General features: G+C 52.8%; 11 protein-coding genes across 11 annotated transcripts; 5 read left to right on the top strand and 6 right to left on the bottom strand.

Annotated features, from left to right (window-relative positions):
- Positions 1-2,182: 2,182 nt before the first annotated feature.
- J4E93_007360 (uncharacterized protein) lies at positions 2,183-2,778 on the bottom strand (the record flags this gene model as incomplete). The annotated part of the gene is made up of 3 exons (XM_049345270.1): positions 2,183-2,305; positions 2,326-2,558; positions 2,607-2,778. 3 exons carry the CDS (start codon positions 2,776-2,778, stop codon positions 2,183-2,185), a joined length of 528 nt encoding a protein of 175 aa, XP_049197500.1.
- Positions 2,779-3,199: 421 nt separating this feature from the next.
- J4E93_007359 (uncharacterized protein) lies at positions 3,200-3,808 on the bottom strand (the record flags this gene model as incomplete). The annotated part of the gene is made up of 1 exon (XM_049345269.1): positions 3,200-3,808. The coding sequence occupies one exon, from the start codon at positions 3,806-3,808 to the stop codon at positions 3,200-3,202; it is 609 nt and encodes a 202-aa protein (XP_049197499.1).
- A 1,062-nt stretch (positions 3,809-4,870) lies between these two features.
- J4E93_007358 (uncharacterized protein) lies at positions 4,871-6,803 on the top strand (the record flags this gene model as incomplete). Its single annotated transcript, XM_049345268.1, has 2 exons — positions 4,871-5,328; positions 5,384-6,803. The coding sequence occupies 2 exons, from the start codon at positions 4,871-4,873 to the stop codon at positions 6,801-6,803; spliced, it is 1,878 nt and encodes a 625-aa protein (XP_049197498.1).
- A 446-nt stretch (positions 6,804-7,249) lies between these two features.
- On the top strand, positions 7,250-9,526 carry J4E93_007357 (uncharacterized protein; the record flags this gene model as incomplete). Its single annotated transcript, XM_049345267.1, has 1 exon — positions 7,250-9,526. One exon carries the CDS (start codon positions 7,250-7,252, stop codon positions 9,524-9,526), a length of 2,277 nt encoding a protein of 758 aa, XP_049197497.1.
- A 1,718-nt stretch (positions 9,527-11,244) lies between these two features.
- On the bottom strand, positions 11,245-12,635 carry J4E93_007356 (uncharacterized protein; the record flags this gene model as incomplete). The annotated part of the gene is made up of 3 exons (XM_049345266.1): positions 11,245-12,140; positions 12,195-12,467; positions 12,524-12,635. The coding sequence occupies 3 exons, from the start codon at positions 12,633-12,635 to the stop codon at positions 11,245-11,247; spliced, it is 1,281 nt and encodes a 426-aa protein (XP_049197496.1).
- Positions 12,636-13,183: 548 nt separating this feature from the next.
- On the bottom strand, positions 13,184-15,454 carry PRP28 (mRNA splicing protein prp28; the record flags this gene model as incomplete). Its single annotated transcript, XM_049345265.1, has 3 exons — positions 13,184-15,345; positions 15,415-15,422; positions 15,450-15,454. The coding sequence occupies 3 exons, from the start codon at positions 15,452-15,454 to the stop codon at positions 13,184-13,186; spliced, it is 2,175 nt and encodes a 724-aa protein (XP_049197495.1).
- A 378-nt stretch (positions 15,455-15,832) lies between these two features.
- PUP3 (proteasome core particle subunit beta 3) lies at positions 15,833-16,456 on the bottom strand (the record flags this gene model as incomplete). The annotated part of the gene is made up of 2 exons (XM_049345264.1): positions 15,833-15,976; positions 16,025-16,456. The coding sequence occupies 2 exons, from the start codon at positions 16,454-16,456 to the stop codon at positions 15,833-15,835; spliced, it is 576 nt and encodes a 191-aa protein (XP_049197494.1).
- Positions 16,457-16,866: 410 nt separating this feature from the next.
- J4E93_007353 (uncharacterized protein) lies at positions 16,867-17,502 on the top strand (the record flags this gene model as incomplete). The annotated part of the gene is made up of 1 exon (XM_049345263.1): positions 16,867-17,502. The coding sequence occupies one exon, from the start codon at positions 16,867-16,869 to the stop codon at positions 17,500-17,502; it is 636 nt and encodes a 211-aa protein (XP_049197493.1).
- Positions 17,503-17,775: 273 nt separating this feature from the next.
- Positions 17,776-18,555, bottom strand: J4E93_007352 (uncharacterized protein; the record flags this gene model as incomplete). Its single annotated transcript, XM_049345262.1, has 1 exon — positions 17,776-18,555. One exon carries the CDS (start codon positions 18,553-18,555, stop codon positions 17,776-17,778), a length of 780 nt encoding a protein of 259 aa, XP_049197492.1.
- A 1,173-nt stretch (positions 18,556-19,728) lies between these two features.
- On the top strand, positions 19,729-20,705 carry J4E93_007351 (uncharacterized protein; the record flags this gene model as incomplete). Its single annotated transcript, XM_049345261.1, has 3 exons — positions 19,729-19,731; positions 19,787-20,338; positions 20,388-20,705. 3 exons carry the CDS (start codon positions 19,729-19,731, stop codon positions 20,703-20,705), a joined length of 873 nt encoding a protein of 290 aa, XP_049197491.1.
- Positions 20,706-21,053: 348 nt separating this feature from the next.
- On the top strand, positions 21,054-21,883 carry J4E93_007350 (uncharacterized protein; the record flags this gene model as incomplete). Its single annotated transcript, XM_049345260.1, has 2 exons — positions 21,054-21,294; positions 21,360-21,883. The coding sequence occupies 2 exons, from the start codon at positions 21,054-21,056 to the stop codon at positions 21,881-21,883; spliced, it is 765 nt and encodes a 254-aa protein (XP_049197490.1).
- Positions 21,884-21,991: the final 108 nt, after the last annotated feature.

The following is a 21,991-nucleotide window of genomic DNA, read 5'->3' as shown; positions in this document are numbered from 1 at the left end:
CCAATCCTACAATGAACCATGCGATACGTCCGCTTCCTCAAAAGTCCCCGCGTAGTCGCTGAAAAGGGCACGTTGAGAAAGCAAGTCCACTGTCTGATTACCATTACTTCAGACCTTGGAGATTCTTTTCTCCCTTACGACATCCAGCTAGCAGCAGAGTTGTCAGCAACTACAGATGGGTCAGAAGAAAGCGTGATAGTATGGTCGACCGTGCAATGGACAGCCGGCATGCGCAGTCTGCCCATCACTTTCCCGCTCCCTAAATCTCAAGCTTCTCACTCCAGTTTGCGAGTAAGAGTGGGTGGGGAGCCGAAACGAACATACGATGACTTTGCAGCCATAGCAGAAAAAGGTGCTCGGGGTGTTGTATCTGCCTGGAGCCCACCATTCGCATCAGACCAAGATGCTCTGAAATTGGTCGAAAGACGGTTCAAGCTGCCAGATGGACCCATCACTACTATCTGGGAGGAGACGGGAGAAAGCATAGCGAGGCACCTATGGTATGCATCTTCATATCGCAATACAGTCTATTCGAGGTACTGATTATATATCTAGGGACGCTGGTATCACACTGTCATGTCAAATGACAGCTCTGCATAATCCAAGATCCAGCTTGACAGAAGCTGTATTACCATATGGTATTGCATCCGAACCTCATCTGAATGTGCTCGAACTTGGCACTGGCTGCGGGATGGTCGGCATTGCAATCGCTCAGACCGTCTCCAACTCGAAAGTTCTCTTGACCGACCTTCCGGAGGCTAGAGAGATCGTTGAGCGTAACATCGACTCGGCGGTCAAAGCACCAGGTGCATCACTCGCGTTCATGGAACTGGACTGGGATGCAGAGTTACCTGGTGAAATACAGACCAGCTCAGAACCTCTCGATCTTGTTCTCGCTGCTGATTGCACCTACAACCCAGACAGCAGGTATGCTTCCTCTCACCCACTTCACATGCCTGGACTACTGCTAACTTGCAACTACAGCCCCGCACTAGTCAAAACGCTTGCACGACTCTCCAGAGCAAACCCTAGAGTCAGGATTGCCATCGCAATGAAAATGCGCCACTCAAGCGAAGAGGTATTCTTCAAACTAATGTCCGATGCAGGATTCCTAGAGACAGACAAGATGGGATTTCCATTGCCAGGAGATGCTCAAGTTGGCGAGGAGACTGTGTACTTGCACGTCTACTATAGGATGTTCTTTGGTCCTACCTAGCCAGGACGTCATCTGCCTTGGGTATCGGTAGATTCTTTTCCCAATTCGATGAGCAACTCACTCATTCATTTGCCATCACCTGTCACATATAGCAAAAGAGGCGCATACAAGCTATTGGTCAAGATGTCTTGCACGCTTACAAGGCTGCTGCAAGGTAGCTAGCCTGCCCGTATCGTATGACACCAACCCCAGAACAAGGCACGCCAAGTCTGTGGAAGCCAGACAAAACCTACCATTCTACAGCGTCTACAGAAATCAGGCAAAAACTGAGTATCAAAGGAATCAACATGCACCCCCATTCCACTTGTACAAGACAACCCTCCACCGCATCGATCATCCCACACCCTCATACCCACTCTCAGCCTCGCCCATTCCAAACCCAACACATATTCCCACCGCCCCCACACCCTTTCCCCTCTAACCCTCCACCCCCCTCCCAGGCCATTCCCACTCCCCCGAAAGCTGACCACCCCAAACCTACCCTAAGTAGCAAGTTCGGCGTGGGGTCCGTCGAACCCAGCACTAACAGCCACTAACGCTCATGCTGGTAAGCACTTCGAGCGCTAGCGCTTTCCGCAAGGACTACGCCGCTACGCCGCAGTAAACTAGTCACTCCGCTAGCCAGATGGATGGAACGAGCGGCTTTCCCGAAGGTGCTGATTGTGGCGTGATAGTGCAGGTGCTTCGAGTACTAGCTAATGTATCATGCGCGGCTTTGCTGGAGTAGAGTATGGCTACACATATTACGGATTAGGTGGTACACACGTGAGGCCAGTGGTGTGGAGGTCGAGGCTCAAAACCCATTTTGTTGTATGATTATTGTAACGATTTCCATCTTGTATATACAGTCTTGTCATGCTATGTACAGTTGATTATCAAGTCCTGGCAACAATTATAGTACGAGGTTGCGCTGGTGACCCGTTCAAGCATGTGTTGATTCCACCCGTTCGTCGCTACATAAAGTCTTCAGGGCGATATTTTGTATGTCAGGCGACGCGATTTGGTTATGAAGGAGTTGATGGCTTCGGTTAGGGCGTTGGAGGGTCTTGTGCTTGCCTGAAGAAGACCGTTAGCGTCGTTGTATTGGGTCTGGGGTGGAGAGTGCTTACATCGGGTTCTCCGTCTGGCGTAGCGGCGCGGTTCACAATGGCTTTTTCGGGTTCGGTTAGGAAGTTTTTGATTGAGCTGTTGGCGGACACGCGGGTTATGTTGCCGTAGCCATCGTATTCTTCGATGTCTTTGACGGGGCTTCCAGCGGCTTGTTGTCGGGCTGCTTGTGCGCGCCTTCTGTTCGATCGCATTATCAAGATTACACCGATGGCGAGAAGGATCGTAACGAAGCCTGTGTTCATGTTAGATTCGTCCTGTAAGGATGTGATGCAGTACTCACCCAGTACACCGAACAGAATGAACAGTGTCCTTGCTAGGGGTGTCAAGCCGTGCTGTGGCTCGACACTAACGGCGGTGGCTAGACTGGATGGTAGCGCTGATCCGGAAGCTAGGGACAATGTTCGAAGCCCCGAGGATGAGGATTGTCGTGTGGTGACAGCTTGTGGCGCCATGATAGTTTGAGTGGATGGCCGGATGTCTTCTTTGCCTTCTGCTGTCCGCGTGATGGTGACAAAAGTGAGAACTGGAGGTAGCGATGAAGGCTTTGTCGTTGTCGAAGACGCTGTCGGGGATGAAGTCGAGATGACCAGTGTCGGCGGCTGAGAGAAAGAACTCGTAGAGAAATCAGTGGCTGTACTCACTGCCGACAAAGACGACATAGTTGACATAGCCGTTGGACGGGAGTCGCTCAGAATCATGAAAGACACGGCAGAAACATCCATTGTAGGGTTCGGTTGATTCTTTCCAGGCATAGGCTTTCCTACTGTCATCGCCGAAGTTGCAGATGGAGTCGAACTCTCAGGGGTTGGGAGAGGTGTCACTACAGGTGTAGTCAACAGTACAGGAGTTTCTAAAGAGATGAAAGTCAACACTCTATGCACATCTCCAAGGCGCGTTCTTCATCAAGAGCTTACCTTGGTTCATTCCAGGTACTGTCTCCAATGACGGGTCGTCTTGATTGACACCGGGAAGCGCTGCGATTTCATCCTGTACGAAAGAGTCCGCTAGAAGTCCTGGGACTGCAGTTGAAGCAGGTTGAATGGTCATGGCCTCGTTCATCGCGATAGCATCTGCTTGCACAGTAAGGGTTGGCCGGATGGTAGATGCTACAAAGTTAAGAGAGAAGGTCGAGGTGGCATTCATCGATGACGAAGGTGCGGTAAAAGCTTGAAGTGTTGATCCCTGGCCATCGGTAGGCGTTGGTACGGCCAGTGTTGAGAGCTGTCCGGACTGCGATGGGAGTACACCCTGTGTACCCATGAGAGAGTCCAGGGACTGTGACGATGGCATCGGTGGTGGGCCTTCAGGAAGTTCGTTCTTGCTCGCATCCGCTTGTTCAAATCTCGTCCAGCCTTTCCCCGAGTTCGTGTCCATATTCTCCTCATTCTTGCCCTCGACTACGATGGGCGTAGCTGCCATCCTTGGATCATTACGGCGTACCAGCACCGGTGGGGTATCATATGGTCTGCTCGGTGCAGCCATTGCGAGGTAAGATTCCCATAGAGGCGAGGAAAATTCACAGCACGCGAGGATGTTGAAATGGCAGTAACGCGGGTGCCATACCCCAGCCGGCTAAGAGTGGTTCCATACAAAAAGTACCAGATGCCAAAAACGTGCTGAAGCGGGTGAACGTTTCGGTGTGGGCTGCTACCATGAGATGCGGTTGGTCGAGAGAACGCCCACTGCGACCTTTCCGTACCAAACATGACCAGCACGATCCCTGTACCAGGGAGATCTGTCGCCTATTTGAGACCATGTGGTGCACCAGCTACGGTTTTCGGGGTATTGTATCCGCTTCATGGGGTTCCTCCAAACGTGCACTTGTTTCGCAGAGGACGCCAAAGTTTGTGTCGACACTCGAAACGTAGCGCATGCGGCGGGAACTTCGAGACCGGTCTGAACAATGGATGCCACTGCGATGGCCGCGTGGTACGTATCTAGTTGATGGAGGCCGTCCGGTTGATGATACAAGAAAAGGAACGGTAGCCCTGCCGACAGCTCATGTAGGTCAGATCTATAGATAACTTGTACTCTGGATAAAACAGCAGCGCATTGTTCATTCTTGCCATGGAGAGTGTTCTGAAATATTCGTCTTTTGCTCGCGACCAGAAACAGTAATGATGGCCTTCTTCATTATGGAATTGTCGCGACATTTTCGGCGGTGCCAATGTGAGGCATGCTCAGCTCCGACTCGGCAGACTCATGCAACGAGCGTGGCTGTGCCTGGCTTCGGCACTCGTATCCGGCCTCACGCAACGAGGTGTAATTCAGCGGTATTCTCGCATCCGGAATGGGGTTGTAGAGCAGAGGACCACTGGGTGTTTAGCTCGCGGTTGCATCGGAACCAGCCTCTGAGGCCTGGGGCGCGGCGAAGTGGATCAATCCAGCAGCCGTCCGAGTCGATGATGCTTGCCGTGCGCCACCTCAGTCTAGGTCGATATTCCCTTGTCGCATACTTATCGTCCGTATTCTGGCATTTCTGCAACATGATAATCGCGTGTCCATAGCCGCTGTCGTCGTTCTTTTCGCACGTGTACCCCCCGAATGGCCGCACGCGACACGCCCGAGCGCGCGGTGCCGGAAACCATCGACCTCGAGCATGGGACCAAACGCGACCCTTCCCGCGACCGCGTCGCACCGAATAGTCAGAACTTAGAAGTCGTCGCACCGCACCGCCAGGCCAGTCATACCCCGCAATGGAGGAAAAGGTTCAGCGCACGCACGCCGGCGCCCGTCGCTCGCTGGAGCCGCAAGGTTGTCGACTGGGTCAAAGGGCCGAAGCCGCCGGGCAGATATACGATTACGCCTTTTCTTGAGCGCTGGCAGACGCTGCCTGTGCGTCTGCTCGCGCGGCTGCCAGAATGGATGCGCATCTGCGTGTATGCGGCGACATGCATCGTGTGGATCGTTGTCTTCGCGGTAATCATCAGTGACGGCGGGCTTCCGTCTGACATTGGAGGGTTCGGGGCGCCTGTCAAGCTGTCGTGTGTCAACAACCTGTGGTAGGGCCTCTCCTCTTGTACGCGAAGCCGTGATGACTGTACTGATCGTCGCCAGGCCTTCTCCAGAGAGCTGCGGACCCGACGGCCGCAACTGCTTCCCCTTCTCCAACGCCTCGTTCGCCTTCGTCTGCCCCGCCGGTTGCTCGAGCGCCCAAGTCCTGAACCCTCGCGCAATCGGTCCGCAGGTTATAAACTATCGATCCCTGGTGGTTGGCGGCACGCCGGATGCCCAGGACGATGGGCTTGTGTATCGCGGGGACTCGTTCATATGCTCAGCGGCCATCCACGCTGGAGTAATCAGCGATGGCAGCGGCGGTTGCGGTGTTCTCTCGTTGGTGGGAGAGCGCGACAGCTTCGGCGCTGTGACACAACATGGCATCAGCAGCATTGGCTTCGACTCGCACTTTCCAATGTCCTTTACCTTTGGCGAGGCTTCGGCCAAATGCGAAGACCCGCGCTGGAATCTGCTGATCCTCTCGACTATCTTCACTGCTCTGTTCGGCATCTTCACCACGAGCCCTGCGACGTTCTTTGCCCCCGTCTTTACGATTCTGTTCTTCCAGACCGGCATGGCATCAGACCCGCCCTCGTACTCAAACTACGCTTCCTTGGCCTCTACAACACTTGGCCGCTTCTTGCCTGCGGCGTTGGCTGCTGCCCTCTTCTATCAGTTCAGTGTTCGCAAGTCTCTGCGTAATTGCAGGGCGCAAATCGAAAAGACCATACTCTGGGTAGGCGGTGCCTGGGTTGGCGCACTGGGTAATTATACATTTGAGCGTATACCCATACAGCGGCTTACAGGAAACGATATCCGACAACAGCCCGGTGCTATCACAGCATTAGTGATTATCGTGCTGATTTTGTTTGCCGTCGTTTTGTACCAAGCATGGTGTTTCCGTAAGGAAGGGCGACTGCCACGCTATCTTGCACTATACGCTACATTAGGCCTGGGGCTGGGTATCCTTGCAGCTATGCCGAAGCTTACACTTAGGATACACCACTACATAATCGCTCTCCTACTCCTTCCAGGTACTGCGCTGCAGACACGCGTGAGCTTGCTGTGTCAAGGCCTGCTCGTTGGACTCTTCGTCAACGGTATTGCACGATGGGATTTCGACTCTATACTGCAGACAGCAGCGGCGCTGAGAGGGGATGGCCAGCTCGGATCTGGTATCCCAGCTATTCTGGAGCCAATCGTGAATGGTTCGAGCATCACATTCGCATGGGAGAGTCTACTCCGCGGATATCAAGGCGTCAGCGTGGTGGTCAACGATGTGGAAAGGCACCGGGGCTCTGGTGGAAGCGACACAGGAAACTACACCTGGAGTCGTTCGGATGACGGGAAAGATGAGTACTTCAGGTTTGGCTTCATCAGTTATCAACTGTTTGGCAACGTAGCATATAGCGACTTTACGAGAGCGGGTACGTGGTTCTCGAATGGGACCTGGTCTGGAATCCCGCCAGGCCGTACATGATAGAACCCGAATGAAATCATTCTCGGGTGCTAGAGACCTGTTTAATCCCTTCATTGTAAACCTCCGTTCCTGCAGACGTGACCAATGAGCTACTAGCGCGTTTACGTCACCGTTCAATACATGGAAACCTGGGCTTCAGGACAATCGATCGACAGGTGGAAGCGGTGATCCAACGGTTATACAGGCACATCTTGGCCAACCGCGGCAGCCATCATGCCCTCTCCTGCGACAAATCAGGTCTGGCTCACATTGTTCCTTCTGCTTTGGGTGCGGGGGTAGTCCGAACACGGCAGTGGACATGACGTCACACCAACAGAGCCGAGTTGCTCCAGGGCTTGGATGACCGCGCCTGCACTAGGTCATTTTCCACAAACACGATGCATTCTCTCCCTCGGATTCTCTACTCCCTCTGACCTTACCCCTCTACCTTCCGGAGCCTCAAAGGCATGGATTCACCCCCGAGACGTGAAGCGCCGGCTGCTTCCAAGCGAAAACCTGTCCCCTCGCCGACTGCACCTGGGCCTTCGCTTGAGCCAGAACGCAAACGCGAGCTTACCAGTAGACTAATACCGGATGCCTTTCTCACTGCCACTCTTTTGGCAGCCCTTACTCTCTCCTGGCCGCTACGCTGGGTTATCTCTGGAGCGCCCATACTTGTCTACGCCATCTTACTAGGTGAGGCTTATGGCCATCGTATCTTACCCTTCGTTCCCGTCTGGACCATATTTGCAACTGTCAACTTCATCTACGCAGTATGCGCCACATCATGGCTTCTGTACTGGGTATTCTGGTCCCTCTGCTGGCCTGTACTCTTCATCACCTGCCTCTTCCAATTCGAAGCACCTGCTGCACTGGCGCGTCGCACGCTACGAAAGACTTTCCTACGAGACCTACACTTTATCAACGATCAGATAGCCTTCTTCGACCTGCCTGCTCTTGAGATTGACACTGAAGTCAAGGGACTTTTCGTCGTCCGAGGAGTCACGCTCTCACTGTCCACGATGACACTTGTTGCTCATGGAGTTGAAGCCGGGATAAAGCTAGCTGACGACATTGAACTCGGCATTCAAGTTGACAAAGTCGTCGTACCCCTCTTCCGCGAGATAACCGTCGACGATGTGTATGCGAATGTGAAGGGTGGGGATTGGGAAGTCACCTTTGGAGACGTACAGTACGGCGTTCCAGAACCAGATGACGACGAATCTGTAGTCGTCACCAACACTGCCATTCTCAGAGCGGCAACGATGAAAGGCAACGCCAACGGCCGTCCGGCTGATATGGTCAGAAACCTGACTGCGGGGAAAATACCGACTGAGGCTGAAGACACCAAATCCGCATTCTCATCCGTCAAGAAGATCTCACCAGATGAGGAGCGCGCCCACACAAAGTACAAAGAGCTGGTTCGCTATATCAACGACACGAGCGCCATTACAAAAGCAAAGGAGATGCTGATAGAGGCCTCGAAGGCACGAGCGGAGGCTGGCTTGACCGATGACGAAAAGGACACCAAAAACACGAAGAAGTCAAAAGAAGAACCGGGAGTGCGCTTGGATATCGAAAACCTCGATGATTTCCGGGCAGCGATTTGTACCCAGATCCACGGGCAACCCTCGATACCTCACCCACCGACCAAATCGATCAGAGTCTCCACTCTTCGCAAAACATCGTACCCAAATGTAAAGAAGTTCTTACATCGGCTACCCTTCCTCTACCGCTTGATGCTCAGCCCCATCTGCTACTTCCATCCTGTCAAGTTCAAGTCCGTCACTGCAGCTGGCTCAGGAAAGTGGTTCACTGTCTTGATGCAAAAATACTTCTTCAAGCATTACTCAGCCCAAGATGCCGAGATTCGTAGATTGGAAGCGCGGATATCAGCCTGGTGCGCAGATGCCAATTTCGCTGTGGAATTGGGCCCGATTGCTAGCGAAGCCCACTTCCCCATCAACACCAATTACAACATCACGACCCACTTCAAGATCTCCGATGTCATGGCTTACAGGATTCTTCCGGATGCCGTCGAACTTAAGCAAGTTGTACGATTAGGAGGTGCGGATGCTGTTCTCACGATTCCCACATTCCTGTTTCCCCACCATGAGCACATCTTCCCGGAGAAGAAGAGCGACTTCGACCTGCTTGAGATGGAATCTGCCATAAAAGAAGCCGAGCCTACCCCGAAGCAGGTGCGGGATCTTAAAGAGCTCGGGAAGCTGAAGAGAGACGAGGCTTCTATGCATGTCAACGCACATGCCCATCTCCCGGCACAGTTCCACCAAGACCTTCTTAACTTTGTCGCCGCAATTGTTAAAGCCACCAAAGTCATCGAGTCGGATAAGGACTTTGAGGAGGCCAAGGTCCTCCGCGAGCTGAGACGTGTCACCACGTCTGATAGCGAAGCTAGTAGTCTTGCATCAGTCAACACCAACAGCAGCGAAGTTTCAGGGACCACACTGAACGCCAATGACGACAATGGCTTCAAGGCATTCCTAAAGAAGGTGGACTCTGGCTTCAAGGATGCGTCGAACAAGACCATGGTGGGCATGCGCAAAGCTGGCCAGAACACGGTACACGCCATGGCCAACGATCGTTGGATCGCTCGGCTTGTCGGCAAAGTGACTAGGAAGTTGGAGAAGGCGCAGGGCGAGCTGGGCTACAGTGGAGAGGTTCCGATCGCTCTGGCTAAGTACCGCGAGCGACATGAGTTTGAGCAAAAGCTTTTGCCTTGAACTAGAGAGATTTGGTGTTGGGGAGACAGTTGATGAGTTGCATGATACCCCCTTGAACTCCACGTGTTTGAGTAGTTTACTTCAGTACTGGATTACGAATTAATGTCTGCCTAAGACCTGAGCATCATGACTAATGATGACTTCATGCTAATAGTATATCTTGTCGTTGCAGCTATGATGATTGACAGCCTTCAGGATGCTTGGTGTTTTGCATATTAAAAGAAAATACGTAAAGTTAAAGTCTGTTAGTATAAAATGAGGCATACTAAAACCCCTATAGCTTTCATGGTATATCTTTTGCGCAACTAAAGGTAGACTCTAACTTCTTTTAAAGAGACTTTACTGTCTAGTTGTCTCTAGATCGGACCGTGTCTTTTGTTAGTTCAGCAGCACAGTTGTTACTGTCCCGACAGCTTTTCCTAGTTCCTCTTCGGCTGAGAATCCTTGGTAGCATTTGGCACCACATGGATGTGTCAGTGAGATGCGTGACCTTACCGCAGACAGCAGGCATTACGTAAGCTCTTGTGTTGACGATACTTCTCTTTTCGAGAGGACCTGATTGAATGGGTATATATGGATTTCGGAAGTTGTGAGTCGCTCGTCTGCGTCGCGTTACTGCAGTACTATAGAGGTTTAGAGAGTCGCGGGATAGCTAGCTAAATTAAATAGAACATACCGTGCAACATATTATCGTATGGGTGATGATGGCTGCAGGTGAGACACAAGGGAGGCATGAGGTAGTATACTAAACCTAGAATATACGTGCTTCTTTGGGTAGAATGTCATTTCCGCAGTATGGCTAACAGGGATATACGGCGTCTCGTTGCGGTTACCACGAGGTTCGTAGACAGCACGCCTGTATTGCCATTTTGTAAACAGCGTTCCTACTCGGTGTTGTGCCCGCATACATCAACATCACCATATTTGTCAAATTAATATTCCGTCTCCCATAGCTTAGGTTCTACATGACAAAATATCAATGAAATTTGTCAATCGAGAGGGAATGCCATGAAGCATTAACTGTCAGGGTAATTAGAACATGCTATTTCTTGTTTGTATGTAAGATGAGACGTCTATCTACTGGATACTACATACGAATGAGTACCCGTGAATTAGGCTAAATCTATGTAGTGTGTCTTCCAAGCACGACGCTTGAAACTCAAGCTCAGTCCTGGATAGAGCGTGCACACACGGATCCTGATGAACTCCTCACAAGAATCCCATTCCAACTGCCATCGTTTCCAGACTCTGATGATAGGCGTCGCGGAAATCCCCTTCCAGTGCCTCACCTTGGGTCCAGCTGATGTAGCAAAACGTTTCCTTCGGTTGTTGGGTAGGGCAGATGCCATCGTGTGGAGCTTACAGTAGTATCATCTGCAACTATGTTGGAGACAGTTTTCCGACGTCTAGAATGATACGGAAGGTGATGATACATAGCATCAAGGTTGCTGGTTGAGACGTCGAGACGTATCGGATCTGTTGAGAGATCGTCGTACTTAGGACGGAGAATCCACGACGATGATCTCGTAGTGTGAATGGCGCAAGTACTCCACTCCGATATCGATGCACCGGTGGACATCGTGTAGTGTTGTACTACCCATGTCCGGGCATACGACAGAACGGTGCGAAGTTCACTTGGTCTGTGATGAGACGGGCGGAGTACTGTTCGTACGCAAGTCGAGATCCGCATGTCAACCCGTCGGGTATAGACTGCCACTTCACCCAATATTATGCTTGTCCATCTCTTCATCGATCCAGCTCCCCCGCTTGACTCTAACCCGCCTCCTCCACTTATCCTGATCTTCCTGCTGCCCTCGCGTCTCCCACCCAGTCTCGCCATTCACCGGTTCCGCATGCGTAACGTTCGGGCTGATGCGTCGGGGATCCACAAAGTCGGGGTATTGCGATCCGCCAAAGTCGTGCGTGAGCAGGCTGCCGTTGAGTCTCGCCGATGCGCCCACACTCGCTGTACCACTTTGTGTCTTTTCCAGCGTCAGGGTGTTCCGGCGTTCGAAGCTGTTACCGCGTGCGTAGGCGTTGTTCATGCTCTGATCGGATTCGGCTCGGACGCGCACGAGTTGGATGAGTTTCCCCAGGACGGCAAATTCGAGTTTGAGTTTGATGGAGTATACGACGCCTTTCAGGGTGGTCTCGATGAGGTACAGGTTGGCGAATTCGACGCTGAGCAAGGCGATATCCATGGCAATGATTAGTACGTTGATAGTGAGGAGCTGGTACATTGTCTTTCGAACGTTTGTGTTCTTGAGGTGCCCGTTCGATTGGTTGCCAGCGCTGTCGTCGAAACTGCGCACGTCGTCTTGTACAGTTTCCGAGAGTTTCAGTAGTCGCACCGTCTCCTTGATGTATACTATGGACAGGATGGTTTCTTGCACGAAGAAGCACACCATCTGCACTTTCTCCATTATCGAGTATCCGCGAACGAAGCGACGCAGCGTAGCATCGGAAAGCGAGTTCGAATTGGAACCGAAGGTCAAGACGGTCGTAACTGAGTGGAGCAGTACGCCATTGGTGATTATCATGTAGAGAGTCCAGCGAAGGACTCGGCGCGAGTTTGTAACGAGATGGAGGCGCGACCATAAAACGACTGATTGCCCTAGACATTGTTAGTAGCCGCATGCTGGGTGCCTCCAGCGTTGACCGAACTTACCAGTGATCATGGGATACCATCCAAGCGTGAGTAAGACGACGCCGACATATCCAGCATTTGCCGCAGGGTCCAACAAGCGGAAGAACTTGATGATGAAGCCCAGCGAGTATGGTATGATGCCGAATGCGCTGATGACGAGCGACCAGAAGTACAACCCATGGTAGCGCTGGAAAGTAACGAAAGCGAGAACAATGAGTTCGATGGCGTTGTAGAGCGAAAGACCGAGCAGAAACGCGATGATGATCTTAAGGGGAAGAGAATCGCCGGTGTAGCCTACAAAGGCATCAGTACAGGACAATCGCGTTGCTCAGACACAGCTAGAAACTTACCTCCAGTGATTCCAGCGCCGGCGGACTCGAGTGTCCCCAGCGCCGGTGTCGACTCCGCCGCGAAAACAGACGATGTGCCGCTAGAAGCAAGGTTGACAGAGAGCGACGCCATTCCGAGCCTTCCGTCTCAAACTGGTCAAAACGCAGCTCCTCCGTGCAACAACGAACCAGGCACAAAGAGGCAGAATTGCGACGCCATCAGTTCGAAGAGGAGACGGGTACCGTAACGCACAGCAGGGCGACAGAAATGACAGGAGAAACGGGCCGGTAGGAAGCGACATCGAGTAAGGGCTTATTTCTATCGAGGCGGGGATTTTCCGTGTACGAGCGTCAACGGTGCGCGTGCACTAATTGACCACGCGCGGCTTGCATTGCAAACCAACAGGACGGGGCGTCCGAGTGACGCTGCCTTTCTCCACTTGCTAACGGGTTGCAGTTTAGGAGTGCAGGCAGTCCGGGGTAGATCGGCACTACCGAGTCGCGCATTAGGCCATCTGCCATGGCAGTTGGCAGTTTGCCCATGTCTCGGAAAATTATGACGACTGTGCTTTATTGCTTCCTATTGCGGCTTGCACCGTGCTTCTCTGTGGTAAGAACGGAGAGCTATGTAATCAACTGTTTCCCTATCTTCATCCTCACGGATGCTGGTCCTACAACTCATTAAGTGATGTTTTTGCCCATGCTCTTCTTGCCCTTTTGCTGCGCCGACTCGTGCTTCTTCAGGTCTTCAGGTACCTTACTTATCTCACTCTTCATGAGGATCTGCTTGAGATCGTATAGCACATCCGCATCTTCATTACCCCAGAAAGTGATTGCAACACCGGGCTTGTCAGAGTCCGCTCCCAAACGACCAGTACGACCAATACGATGCGTGTACGTTTCGATACTCGGTGGCATGTTGAAGTTGACAACCAGGGAAACGTCTGGAATGTCAATACCACGACCGAGCACGTCTGTGGCGACGAGCACCTGGATCTGCCCATTCTTGAGGGATGCAAGAGCAGCCTCACGCTGATCCTGGGTTTTTCCACCGTGGATTGTAGCCGATGCGAAGCCCATATGTTTGATGTCGCGAGCGATCGCATCGCAATTCTTTTTGATGTTGACAAAGACGATGATCGGTGGGGCGAATTCGCGAGTATTCAAGATTTCTTGGAGACGCCTCTTCCGCTTCTCCTCTCCCTGGACGAACTCGACACGCTGCTCGACAGTGTCGGAAGCCTCGCCCTGGTTACCGATTGTAACGATGGCAGGACGACGTGTATACTTTTTCGCGATTCTCTCTACAGCTGGCGGCATAGTAGCTGTGTACATCATGGTTTGACGGTACATTCCTGCTTTCATGGCAGTGGGGTCTTCAGCAATCTCGCTATCAGGCTTCTCGTTGTTGACAGGTAAAGCGTCGAGAATCTTATTAACGGGCTCTTCAAAACCCATGTCAATCATCCTGTCAGCTTCGTCCATGATGACATAAGTGCATTGGCTAAGAACAAGGACTCGACGCTCAATGCAGTCAACCAGACGACCGGGCGTGGCAATGATAATCTCGGCTCCGTCACGCATCTGGAACGATTGTTCCTCGATGGAGTGACCACCGATGAGGACAGCCGTCTTGAAACCTAGTGGTAATGCGAACTTGCGAGTCTCCACTTCGATCTGCTGAGCAAGTTCGCGAGTCGGTGCAAGGACGAGGGCATACGGGCCATCGTGTCGGTTGAACGCGTCGAGAGGAGGTAGCTGTGAGATGTAGGCAAGCAGTGGCAGGACGAAGGAGGCGGTTTTACCCGAACCCGTTGCAGCAACTCCGATCAGGTCGCGACACTGCAGAGCAATAGGTATAGCCGCACGTTGAATAGGTGAGGGCTCAAAGTAGCCGACCTCGTCCACGATGCGCAAGAGCTTCTCCGGAAGCCCTGACTCACCCCAGTTGCGCATAGGGTTCGGTATTGCGCCTCCTTTGGTAGCAATGCTGAAGTCTTCCTTGAAGATGCGCCAGTCGCGCTCTCGCATGTTCTCCAGCTTCTTCTTGCTCCAGTGCATGTCCAACTGTGCGCGACCGCCCCTGTCTTTCCGCCGTCGCTCCATTTCAAGTAGCTGCTCAGCTCGTTCTCTGCCATGTTCCGGGTCTCGCTCGATAATCGCATCGATCATCTTCTTTGTCGCTGCGCTGGTGACTTCCTCGGAGAAGCCGCCTAGTCGGCCGCGCCCAAAGAAGCTTGCTTCAGCTTTCTGCTGGTAGATAGGATTGTAATCGTGGCTCGTGTCCTCCTCCTCGTTCCACTCGAAATTGAACTTCTTTTCCGTCGTCCTCTTGCGCTTTTTCTTGGCCGAGAACGTCGACTGATTTTGTTCCGCGCCCATGTATCTTTGCCTTATCAAGGCCGCCTCGGTGTCGTCAGCAGGGCGCTTGTTGCCCTTCTTGTCCGGCGGTGGTGGAGGCGCCATATCTCCATTTCTGCGATCGTTTCGCATGGACGACGGTCCAGTCGGCGCATCGCGCATCGAGCGCGGCCCAGTGGGTACGAACGAGGACGAGCCGTTGTGGCTGTTGTGGCCATTTGTGCGGTTGTTGTCTTGCGAATGTCGCCATGCGTCGCTGTCTCCGTTGGAGGCCTCTCGCCTTTTTTGCGCCTCTTCAACTTCTTTCTGGCGCTTCTCAAGCGCGATGCGCTCTCTCTCGGCCTTTGGTATGAACTTCGGCTTTGCGGCAGCCGCTTCTTTCTCGCGCTTGGCCTTGAGGATGTCGTCGATACTCGGTGGCTGCTTGCGAGCAGCTGGGGGCGAAACGGCGGCAGTCATCTTCGTTTCGCAGGGGTCACGGTCTGTGGACTTGCGGAGGAGGATTCGCGCGGACTATAAGGCGCATGCACGCTAAGGCGACACCAGATCACGTGTGTGGCTGCTATCGATAGTACCCTGGCCCCACTGCATGATGTGGTTCCCTAGATGATACCTGGGAACCACCTTGGAACAGTGTCACACACACTAGGTAGATCTCGATACGTAAGGGTAGAGCCAGTCCAACGTGTAGTCCGATGTTGGGTACTGTTATCTTCGGGCTTCCAAGCCCGAGGAAGGAGCTGTACCATGGGTGATTATATGTGGACTTGGAGATACTTTGATTCAGAGGCCAAGTCTAGCCGTCTACTGTTCAGATTGGCGTATCTGGGGTGCTTCCGCGTACGTATCATAAGATAGTTTGGTCGTTCCCATTATCCTGTCACAGCCTGGAGGCAGACCCCCGGCGGCCTGTAGCATTCCTCATAGCTCATAAACATGATTATATGCCACCACGTGCCATACAACACCTCAGTCCTGCCTGCCCTTGAGTAACCGCTTTGTGACCTTGTCCTTCTCAATGATGTATACGTGTGCGCCCCAGCCTGAAAGTGCGTCTCGGTCGACAGCGTTGAGCAGCGCCTGTGAGATTGTCTCGAAGAGGTCCTCGGGGCCCTATTATGATGTTAGCCTAGCCCGATACCACGCACTGATACAACCCACTAGATCAGGCTCCCACAGTCCCTCACATGTACCGAACAGCTGATCGCTGGCTGTTCCGCTAACAATGAAATCCTTCGCAAAGTCGATGCACCCAATACTGTCGAAGCCGCAGATGAAGGGCTTCCCGCTTGTCTGGTTGATACCGGCGATTACGGGGCTGATGAAGTAGGGTCCGAAGCGCTTCTCATACAGACTTGAGCTGACGAGGTTCGCCATGGTCTGGGGGCTGATGTTGCGCTCTTCGCGGAGGCGGTACATGTTGACCTTGTAGCGGAACAGATCTGATACGGTGGATACGTCGGTGGCGAGGCCGGTCAGACCTAGGAAGACGTCGCCGTACTGGAAGATCTTGGGGAAGTTGTTGGACACGGTGAGGGCTTGCATGCCGAGACGCAGGTCGCATGCGATGGCTACGCAGTCCTTGCCCACCATGGCCACGCAGGCGCCACCGTCTATTCAAGTTATTAGAAGAGCATGCGGGGTGGTCTCGGTGGAGGCGTACTTATTGAGAATGGTGACGACTGTTGCGATTAGCTATGGACTCCAAGTTGACTGCGGGCAGCTTACCATGGCTGTGTGTGTGATGCGGAATGACCCTCGATTGGCAACTACAATAACAGACGGGGACGTAGAGCTCTGCGGTGTATGTGGGAAACGGTGGTGTTGTGGGCGCTTGTGATGTACTCACCTGGGCAGGCAGCTCACAGTGTTACGCGGAGGCGCGAGCTCCCCGGGCCGCCCTGGACACTCGTACCTAGCTCGAAACCGCCTTCTTGGCACCGAACTTTTGAGATGCACCAACAGACACGCCCACATCGAGCGCAACCCACAAGATACCCACCATGAGCGCCCAAACGTCTGTCGAAATCGCAAAGTCGCTGCCCCCGCGGTTACTGCGCTTCTTCCAAAAGTACCCGCCACCATCGCTCTTCCCCAGTCTCTCATCTCAACTTGCATCACCGACTTCACACGCAACCCCAAGCACAATATCGACAACCCCACCAACCAACCCCAATGCCTCCGTGACCGAGACGTCCGCGCCGGAGGCCATCGCAAGACCCGCAAATGCGCCCTCAAATTCAAACATACCACCAGAAGCACACGACCTGCCCTACCCAAATCCATTCCTCCCACACAAGAACTTCGCAACCGGACGGTGGCACTCCCCCGCGTATGGTCTACGGAAACAAGCCGATCTTGTTAAGCTTGCCTCGGAACATGGTGTCGTCGACCTACTGCCGTGGACTGTCAAGAAGCCTGGCGAGAAGGAAAGGCGGAGGGTAGAAAGAGGATTGCAAGTCAAGGGCACAGGCGAGGGACAGAAGGTCAAGGGAAAGCTTTGGGAGCGAACACTGAAGGGACGCTTGGAGATGAGGAGACAGGCTATGCTGAACATGCCGGCTTTGATCCAGGAATGGAAGCAGAAGGGCCACGGAAGAGGTTGGAAGAAGTGGCCCAGTGGAAAGGCGAAGAAATAGAGTATCCCGCTCAAATGTACAATATCATGGACACTGTTCTCTTCTTCCATGTAACGAGGTTTAAACATGGCTCGATTGGTGTATCACAAAGTAGTGATGTATGGGTATCCTACTGACTGAACTATCTCATCCTTGACAGACCTCCCACGTGACTGTGCGTGTGTACAACTAGTTCTGGGTATAATATAGGAAATTCGATATGCACATATGCATGCACACGCTTAACAATCCATCCTGAGCTATCCTTGAGGCCCGGCACAACGAGAGGACGCTTCACATGACCATCTCCTCGTCGCCATAACCACCCTGCAGCCCATACTCTCGTGCATATGCGTATGCTCCGTAAGTGTTCTCCATGTCAGCTACGCTGCCCACATTCTTCTGCCAGAGGCCGTTGCTGCCAGTGTTGTTGTAGACTGGATCGGTGGCCTGGTTGTACTTGGTCGACTCCTTCAACGCATTCTCGCCTCTGCATGACTCCTCGTATTCGCGTCTAGCCATCATCTCGTAGCCTGATGCCATGTATGGTTCAGCGCTTGCTGCCGCCATGCTCTGATCCAACTGCTGCTGGTGCTGCTGGATAGCCTCTTGCTGGGCGGACTCCGCTTGTTGTCTCTCATATCTCAGCTTAGCCATGGCCTCCTCCTGTGCGAGACTGGTAGGTGGCCAATCGTAGAGCTGTCGGGACATGTTGTAATCCACGCCTGCTGGATGTTCTTGACGACCTGATGGAGGGGATATACGCCAGAGCTCGAGGAGACGTAGCCGCTGATCGTCGTCTGCATTCTGGAAGAGATCGATCTGGGAAGGGAACAGAAGAGAAGGATCAATACTGTTCCTCAAAAGTACGGCAGCGAGGTCCGAAGATTCGATGTGTGTCTTCAAGGCTGGCTCGGAGGTACTGCGGGTAGGTACATGATATGAATGAGTGTAGTGTTGAGAAGCGTAGACGATCTGCTTGGGAGCCTCTTCCTGCTGTTGCTGTTGTTGCGCTGGTTGTTCCTGTTGCATCTGTGGTTGCATGGGCTGTGGGTTGCCTTGAGACAAGTTCATGTTGGCTGAGAACAGCCGAGTAAGTTCATCTTGTTGCATGTTTGCGTCTTCTGCTGCTTTCCCCTGAACGTTGATGCCCGTAGATATTGTGCCGCACTATGACGTAACGTTAGTGTTTACCAGCGCCGAAGACGAACGAGCTTACGTTTGCGCAAGAAATGTTCTGAGAAAAGGCGTAAGGACTGAATGAGATGGGCGTGTCGTGAGTGCAGTCGCAGTGGTGCAGGAGCATGGGCTGCATGTCCTCTAGGGTCTCAACAGCAAGCGGATGAGGGGCAAGTTCTGGAAAACAGAGGTTCAAGTATTGTATTAGGCGGGGAGTCGACAAAGGCGCATACAGTGATGGACTATATCGTTGAAAGACCTTGTAGACTCGAGCTCAGAATTCGCCGTTGGCTAGTATATGGAAACTTGGAATCGTACTTGTCCGCGCTTGCGTTGGGCGCTGACGACAATCGGCGGGGGATGACAAAGGGTGCCTTTGTGAGTCAAGAACAAACGGAAAGGTGTTCAAATATACTTGGACCAAGTCAGCAGTGAAGAGGGGGCAAGAAGAAAATTAGCAGCAGCGTGATGGTGGTTCTTTATGTACCGTTGAGTATAGCGTGCTGTCGGGGTCATGCGTGTAGGCGGGATGATTCTGATAATTTTGTCGCCCACGTCCAATTAGTGACGAAGCTGAAACCCAACCTGTCCGGCTAGTCTGCTGGCAGCCAATGATGTGTCTTGAGAGCTTGCAAATAGTGGTCGATTTGGGACGACAACTCATCAAATGTGTATGGGCGTATGCACTTTTGGATGTGAGGTGCGGGCAATTGGAGGCCCAGACGGAAGAAGCCGGGACAGCAGGCAGCGAACACACCAGTAGCGCCAGCAACGAGGAGGCGGATCGCGCCAACAGTTCTGGACGAAGCAAGGAGGACCGAGAGTTGCAATGCTCGCGAGTTGCTGTTCACGTACGCGGGTTGATGCCTCTAGGTGTCGGCCTTGGCACGCACGCGCGCTAGTGAGCTACCTGGAGCTTGCGCAGATACACCATTGCCTAGAATCATCAACACCGAGACACACGACTGCCAACCTTTGACAATCCCGTAATTGCTTCCCTAGAATCTGCGGTCCATTTGATCGCCCGGAACACACAAAGCGCCCTTCTCAGTCTCCACACCGCCCACCATGGTAAACACCCCACCGTAACAGCTGAAGCACCCCAGTCGATCTAACCATGGCGTAGACGTCAATAGGTACAGGTTACGACCTGTCCAACTCGGTCTTCTCGCCCGACGGTCGAAACTTCCAGGTCGAATACGCGGTCAAGGCAGTAGAGAACGGTGGCACAGCGGTCGGCATCAAGTGCAAGGATGGCGTCGTACTCGCTCTGGAGAAGCTCGTCAGCAGCAAGTTGCTCAAGCCCGGCGCGAACAAGCGGATAGCAACTGTGGACCGCAACATGGGCATTGTGTCTTCCGGTCTCCTCCCCGATGGTCGCCACTTCGTCTCCCGTGCCCGCGATGAGGCAGCCCAATGGCGGCAGCTTTACAAGGCACCCATCCCCTCTTCGTCTCTCGCCGACCGCATGGGAAGCTATGCCCAAGCGTATACTCTCTACTCGAGTGTCCGTCCTTTTGGTATAACCGCCATCCTTGCAGGCTGGGACTCCGAGGCCGAGCTACCAGTAGATGGTCAAGTCGGATCAGGGCCTACTGTTGGCTCAGGAGGCAAGAAAGAAGGCGCAAAGCACGGTGGGCCATCGCTCTACATGATTGAGCCAAGCGGTCTATACTGGGTATGAAGACCCTTTTGACCTAAATATGTTCAAGAACTAACGTGTACAGGGCTACTACGGTGCCGCTACAGGCAAGGGCCGCCAGGTCGCCAAGTCAGAGCTCGAGAAACTCAATCTCTCCGAGGGAAATCTTTCACTGGAGGAGGGTGTCAAGGAGGCAGCACGCATCATCTACGTCGCACACGATGACAACAAGGACAAGGAGTTTGAGCTTGAGATGACATGGATCAGCAGTCTCGACGGTCCTACCAAGGGCAGGCACGAGGAAGTGCCCAAGGACATCCGGGAAGAAGCTGAGAAGCTGGCAAAGAAGGCGCTGGAAGGAGACGACGATGATGACGAGGAGGAGGAGAAAATGGAAGAGTAGACGACGACTGCACAACACCGCGTAGACGGTCTACATGCATAACGAGCGGCTCTCACTGCCTTTCACGATCAATGAACAACATTTACGAAAGTCAAGCACTAGCACTATCATCTTCTTGTTCGGCCCGCTTCTCAAGCTTGCTTCGTCGCTCCTGCCAATTCTGGATTGACAGTTGACTGCGTCATCGACGATTCCAGATTCGCCATGCAGGTACATCCGCCCCACTAGCGCGTCACCCTGCAATCCGATTTTGAAAACCATTCAACAATTCCATCCATAAGTATCTTACGTCACGCGTCTATCCCACCATCCAAATACACTCTTCTTATCCAATTGTAATATATCATCATGCCGCCAACGCTCATACTCATTCGCCACGCTCAGGCACAACACAATGCCACCAGCGACTGGTCTATCAGGGACCCTCCACTTACTGAGCTGGGCGAGCAGCAATGTCGCGAGCTACATGAGAGTCTGAAAGAGAGCAAGATCGGCAATGAAGTTGAACTCATCGTTGTCAGCGCTCAAAGGCGGACGCTCCAGACTGCCACTATCGGGCTGGACTGGCTTATCAAGAAAGGCACCAAGGGTAAGAGCAATGTCACTGAGCAAGACACATTATGTATATGTGACTAATACTGATATGTACTGCAGTGATACCTGACGCGAATTGGCAAGAAAACGCAGACAAGCCGTGTGATACTGGAACACCTATCGACGAAATCTCTAAGGAATTCCCTCAGTACGACTTCTCCGTCGTAGACCCTTCGTTCCCAGACAAGACAACTGGCGGATCCAAGAACCCGTATGCTTTCACCGAAAAGGCCATCCTAGCACGTGGACAGAGGTGTCTCAAGGATCTCTACTCCCGCCCCGAGAAAGTCATTGCTGTTGTCTCGCATTCGGGCTTCCTGCGCACGGGTGTATGCAACCGCATGTTCTTCAATGCCGACTGGCGTGTGTTTGAGTTCGACGATGAAGAGATGAAGAAGAACCCTGGGTTCTTTGTGTTGAAGGAGAGCGAGGAGACGGAGAAGAAGGGTGGCGGTATGGGTCGTAGTGATGTTGGAGTCTTTGGTATCGTACCTGGTGACTTCCCGCCTGAGGTTGAAGAGGAGATTGCTACGAATAAGGCGCAAGTTGATGATGAGGCTACTAAGCAGAACCCCAGTGCTTGAGCTGAGTGATTTGTAGTTTGATCTAAGAGTCGCGTTTTGCCGGACTACATGGCATTGGAAATTTGCGATCACTTAGAGGATAGACATTGCGTAGACCATAGAATTTAG

Source organism: Alternaria ventricosa (assembly GCF_023758065.1).
Source record: "Alternaria ventricosa strain BMP 2768 chromosome Unknown scaffold_13, whole genome shotgun sequence".
Classification (NCBI taxonomy): Eukaryota; Fungi; Ascomycota; class Dothideomycetes; order Pleosporales; family Pleosporaceae; genus Alternaria; species Alternaria ventricosa.
The sequence above is the reverse complement of the archived record's forward strand: the minus strand, read 5'-3'. Positions and strand labels throughout refer to the sequence as shown.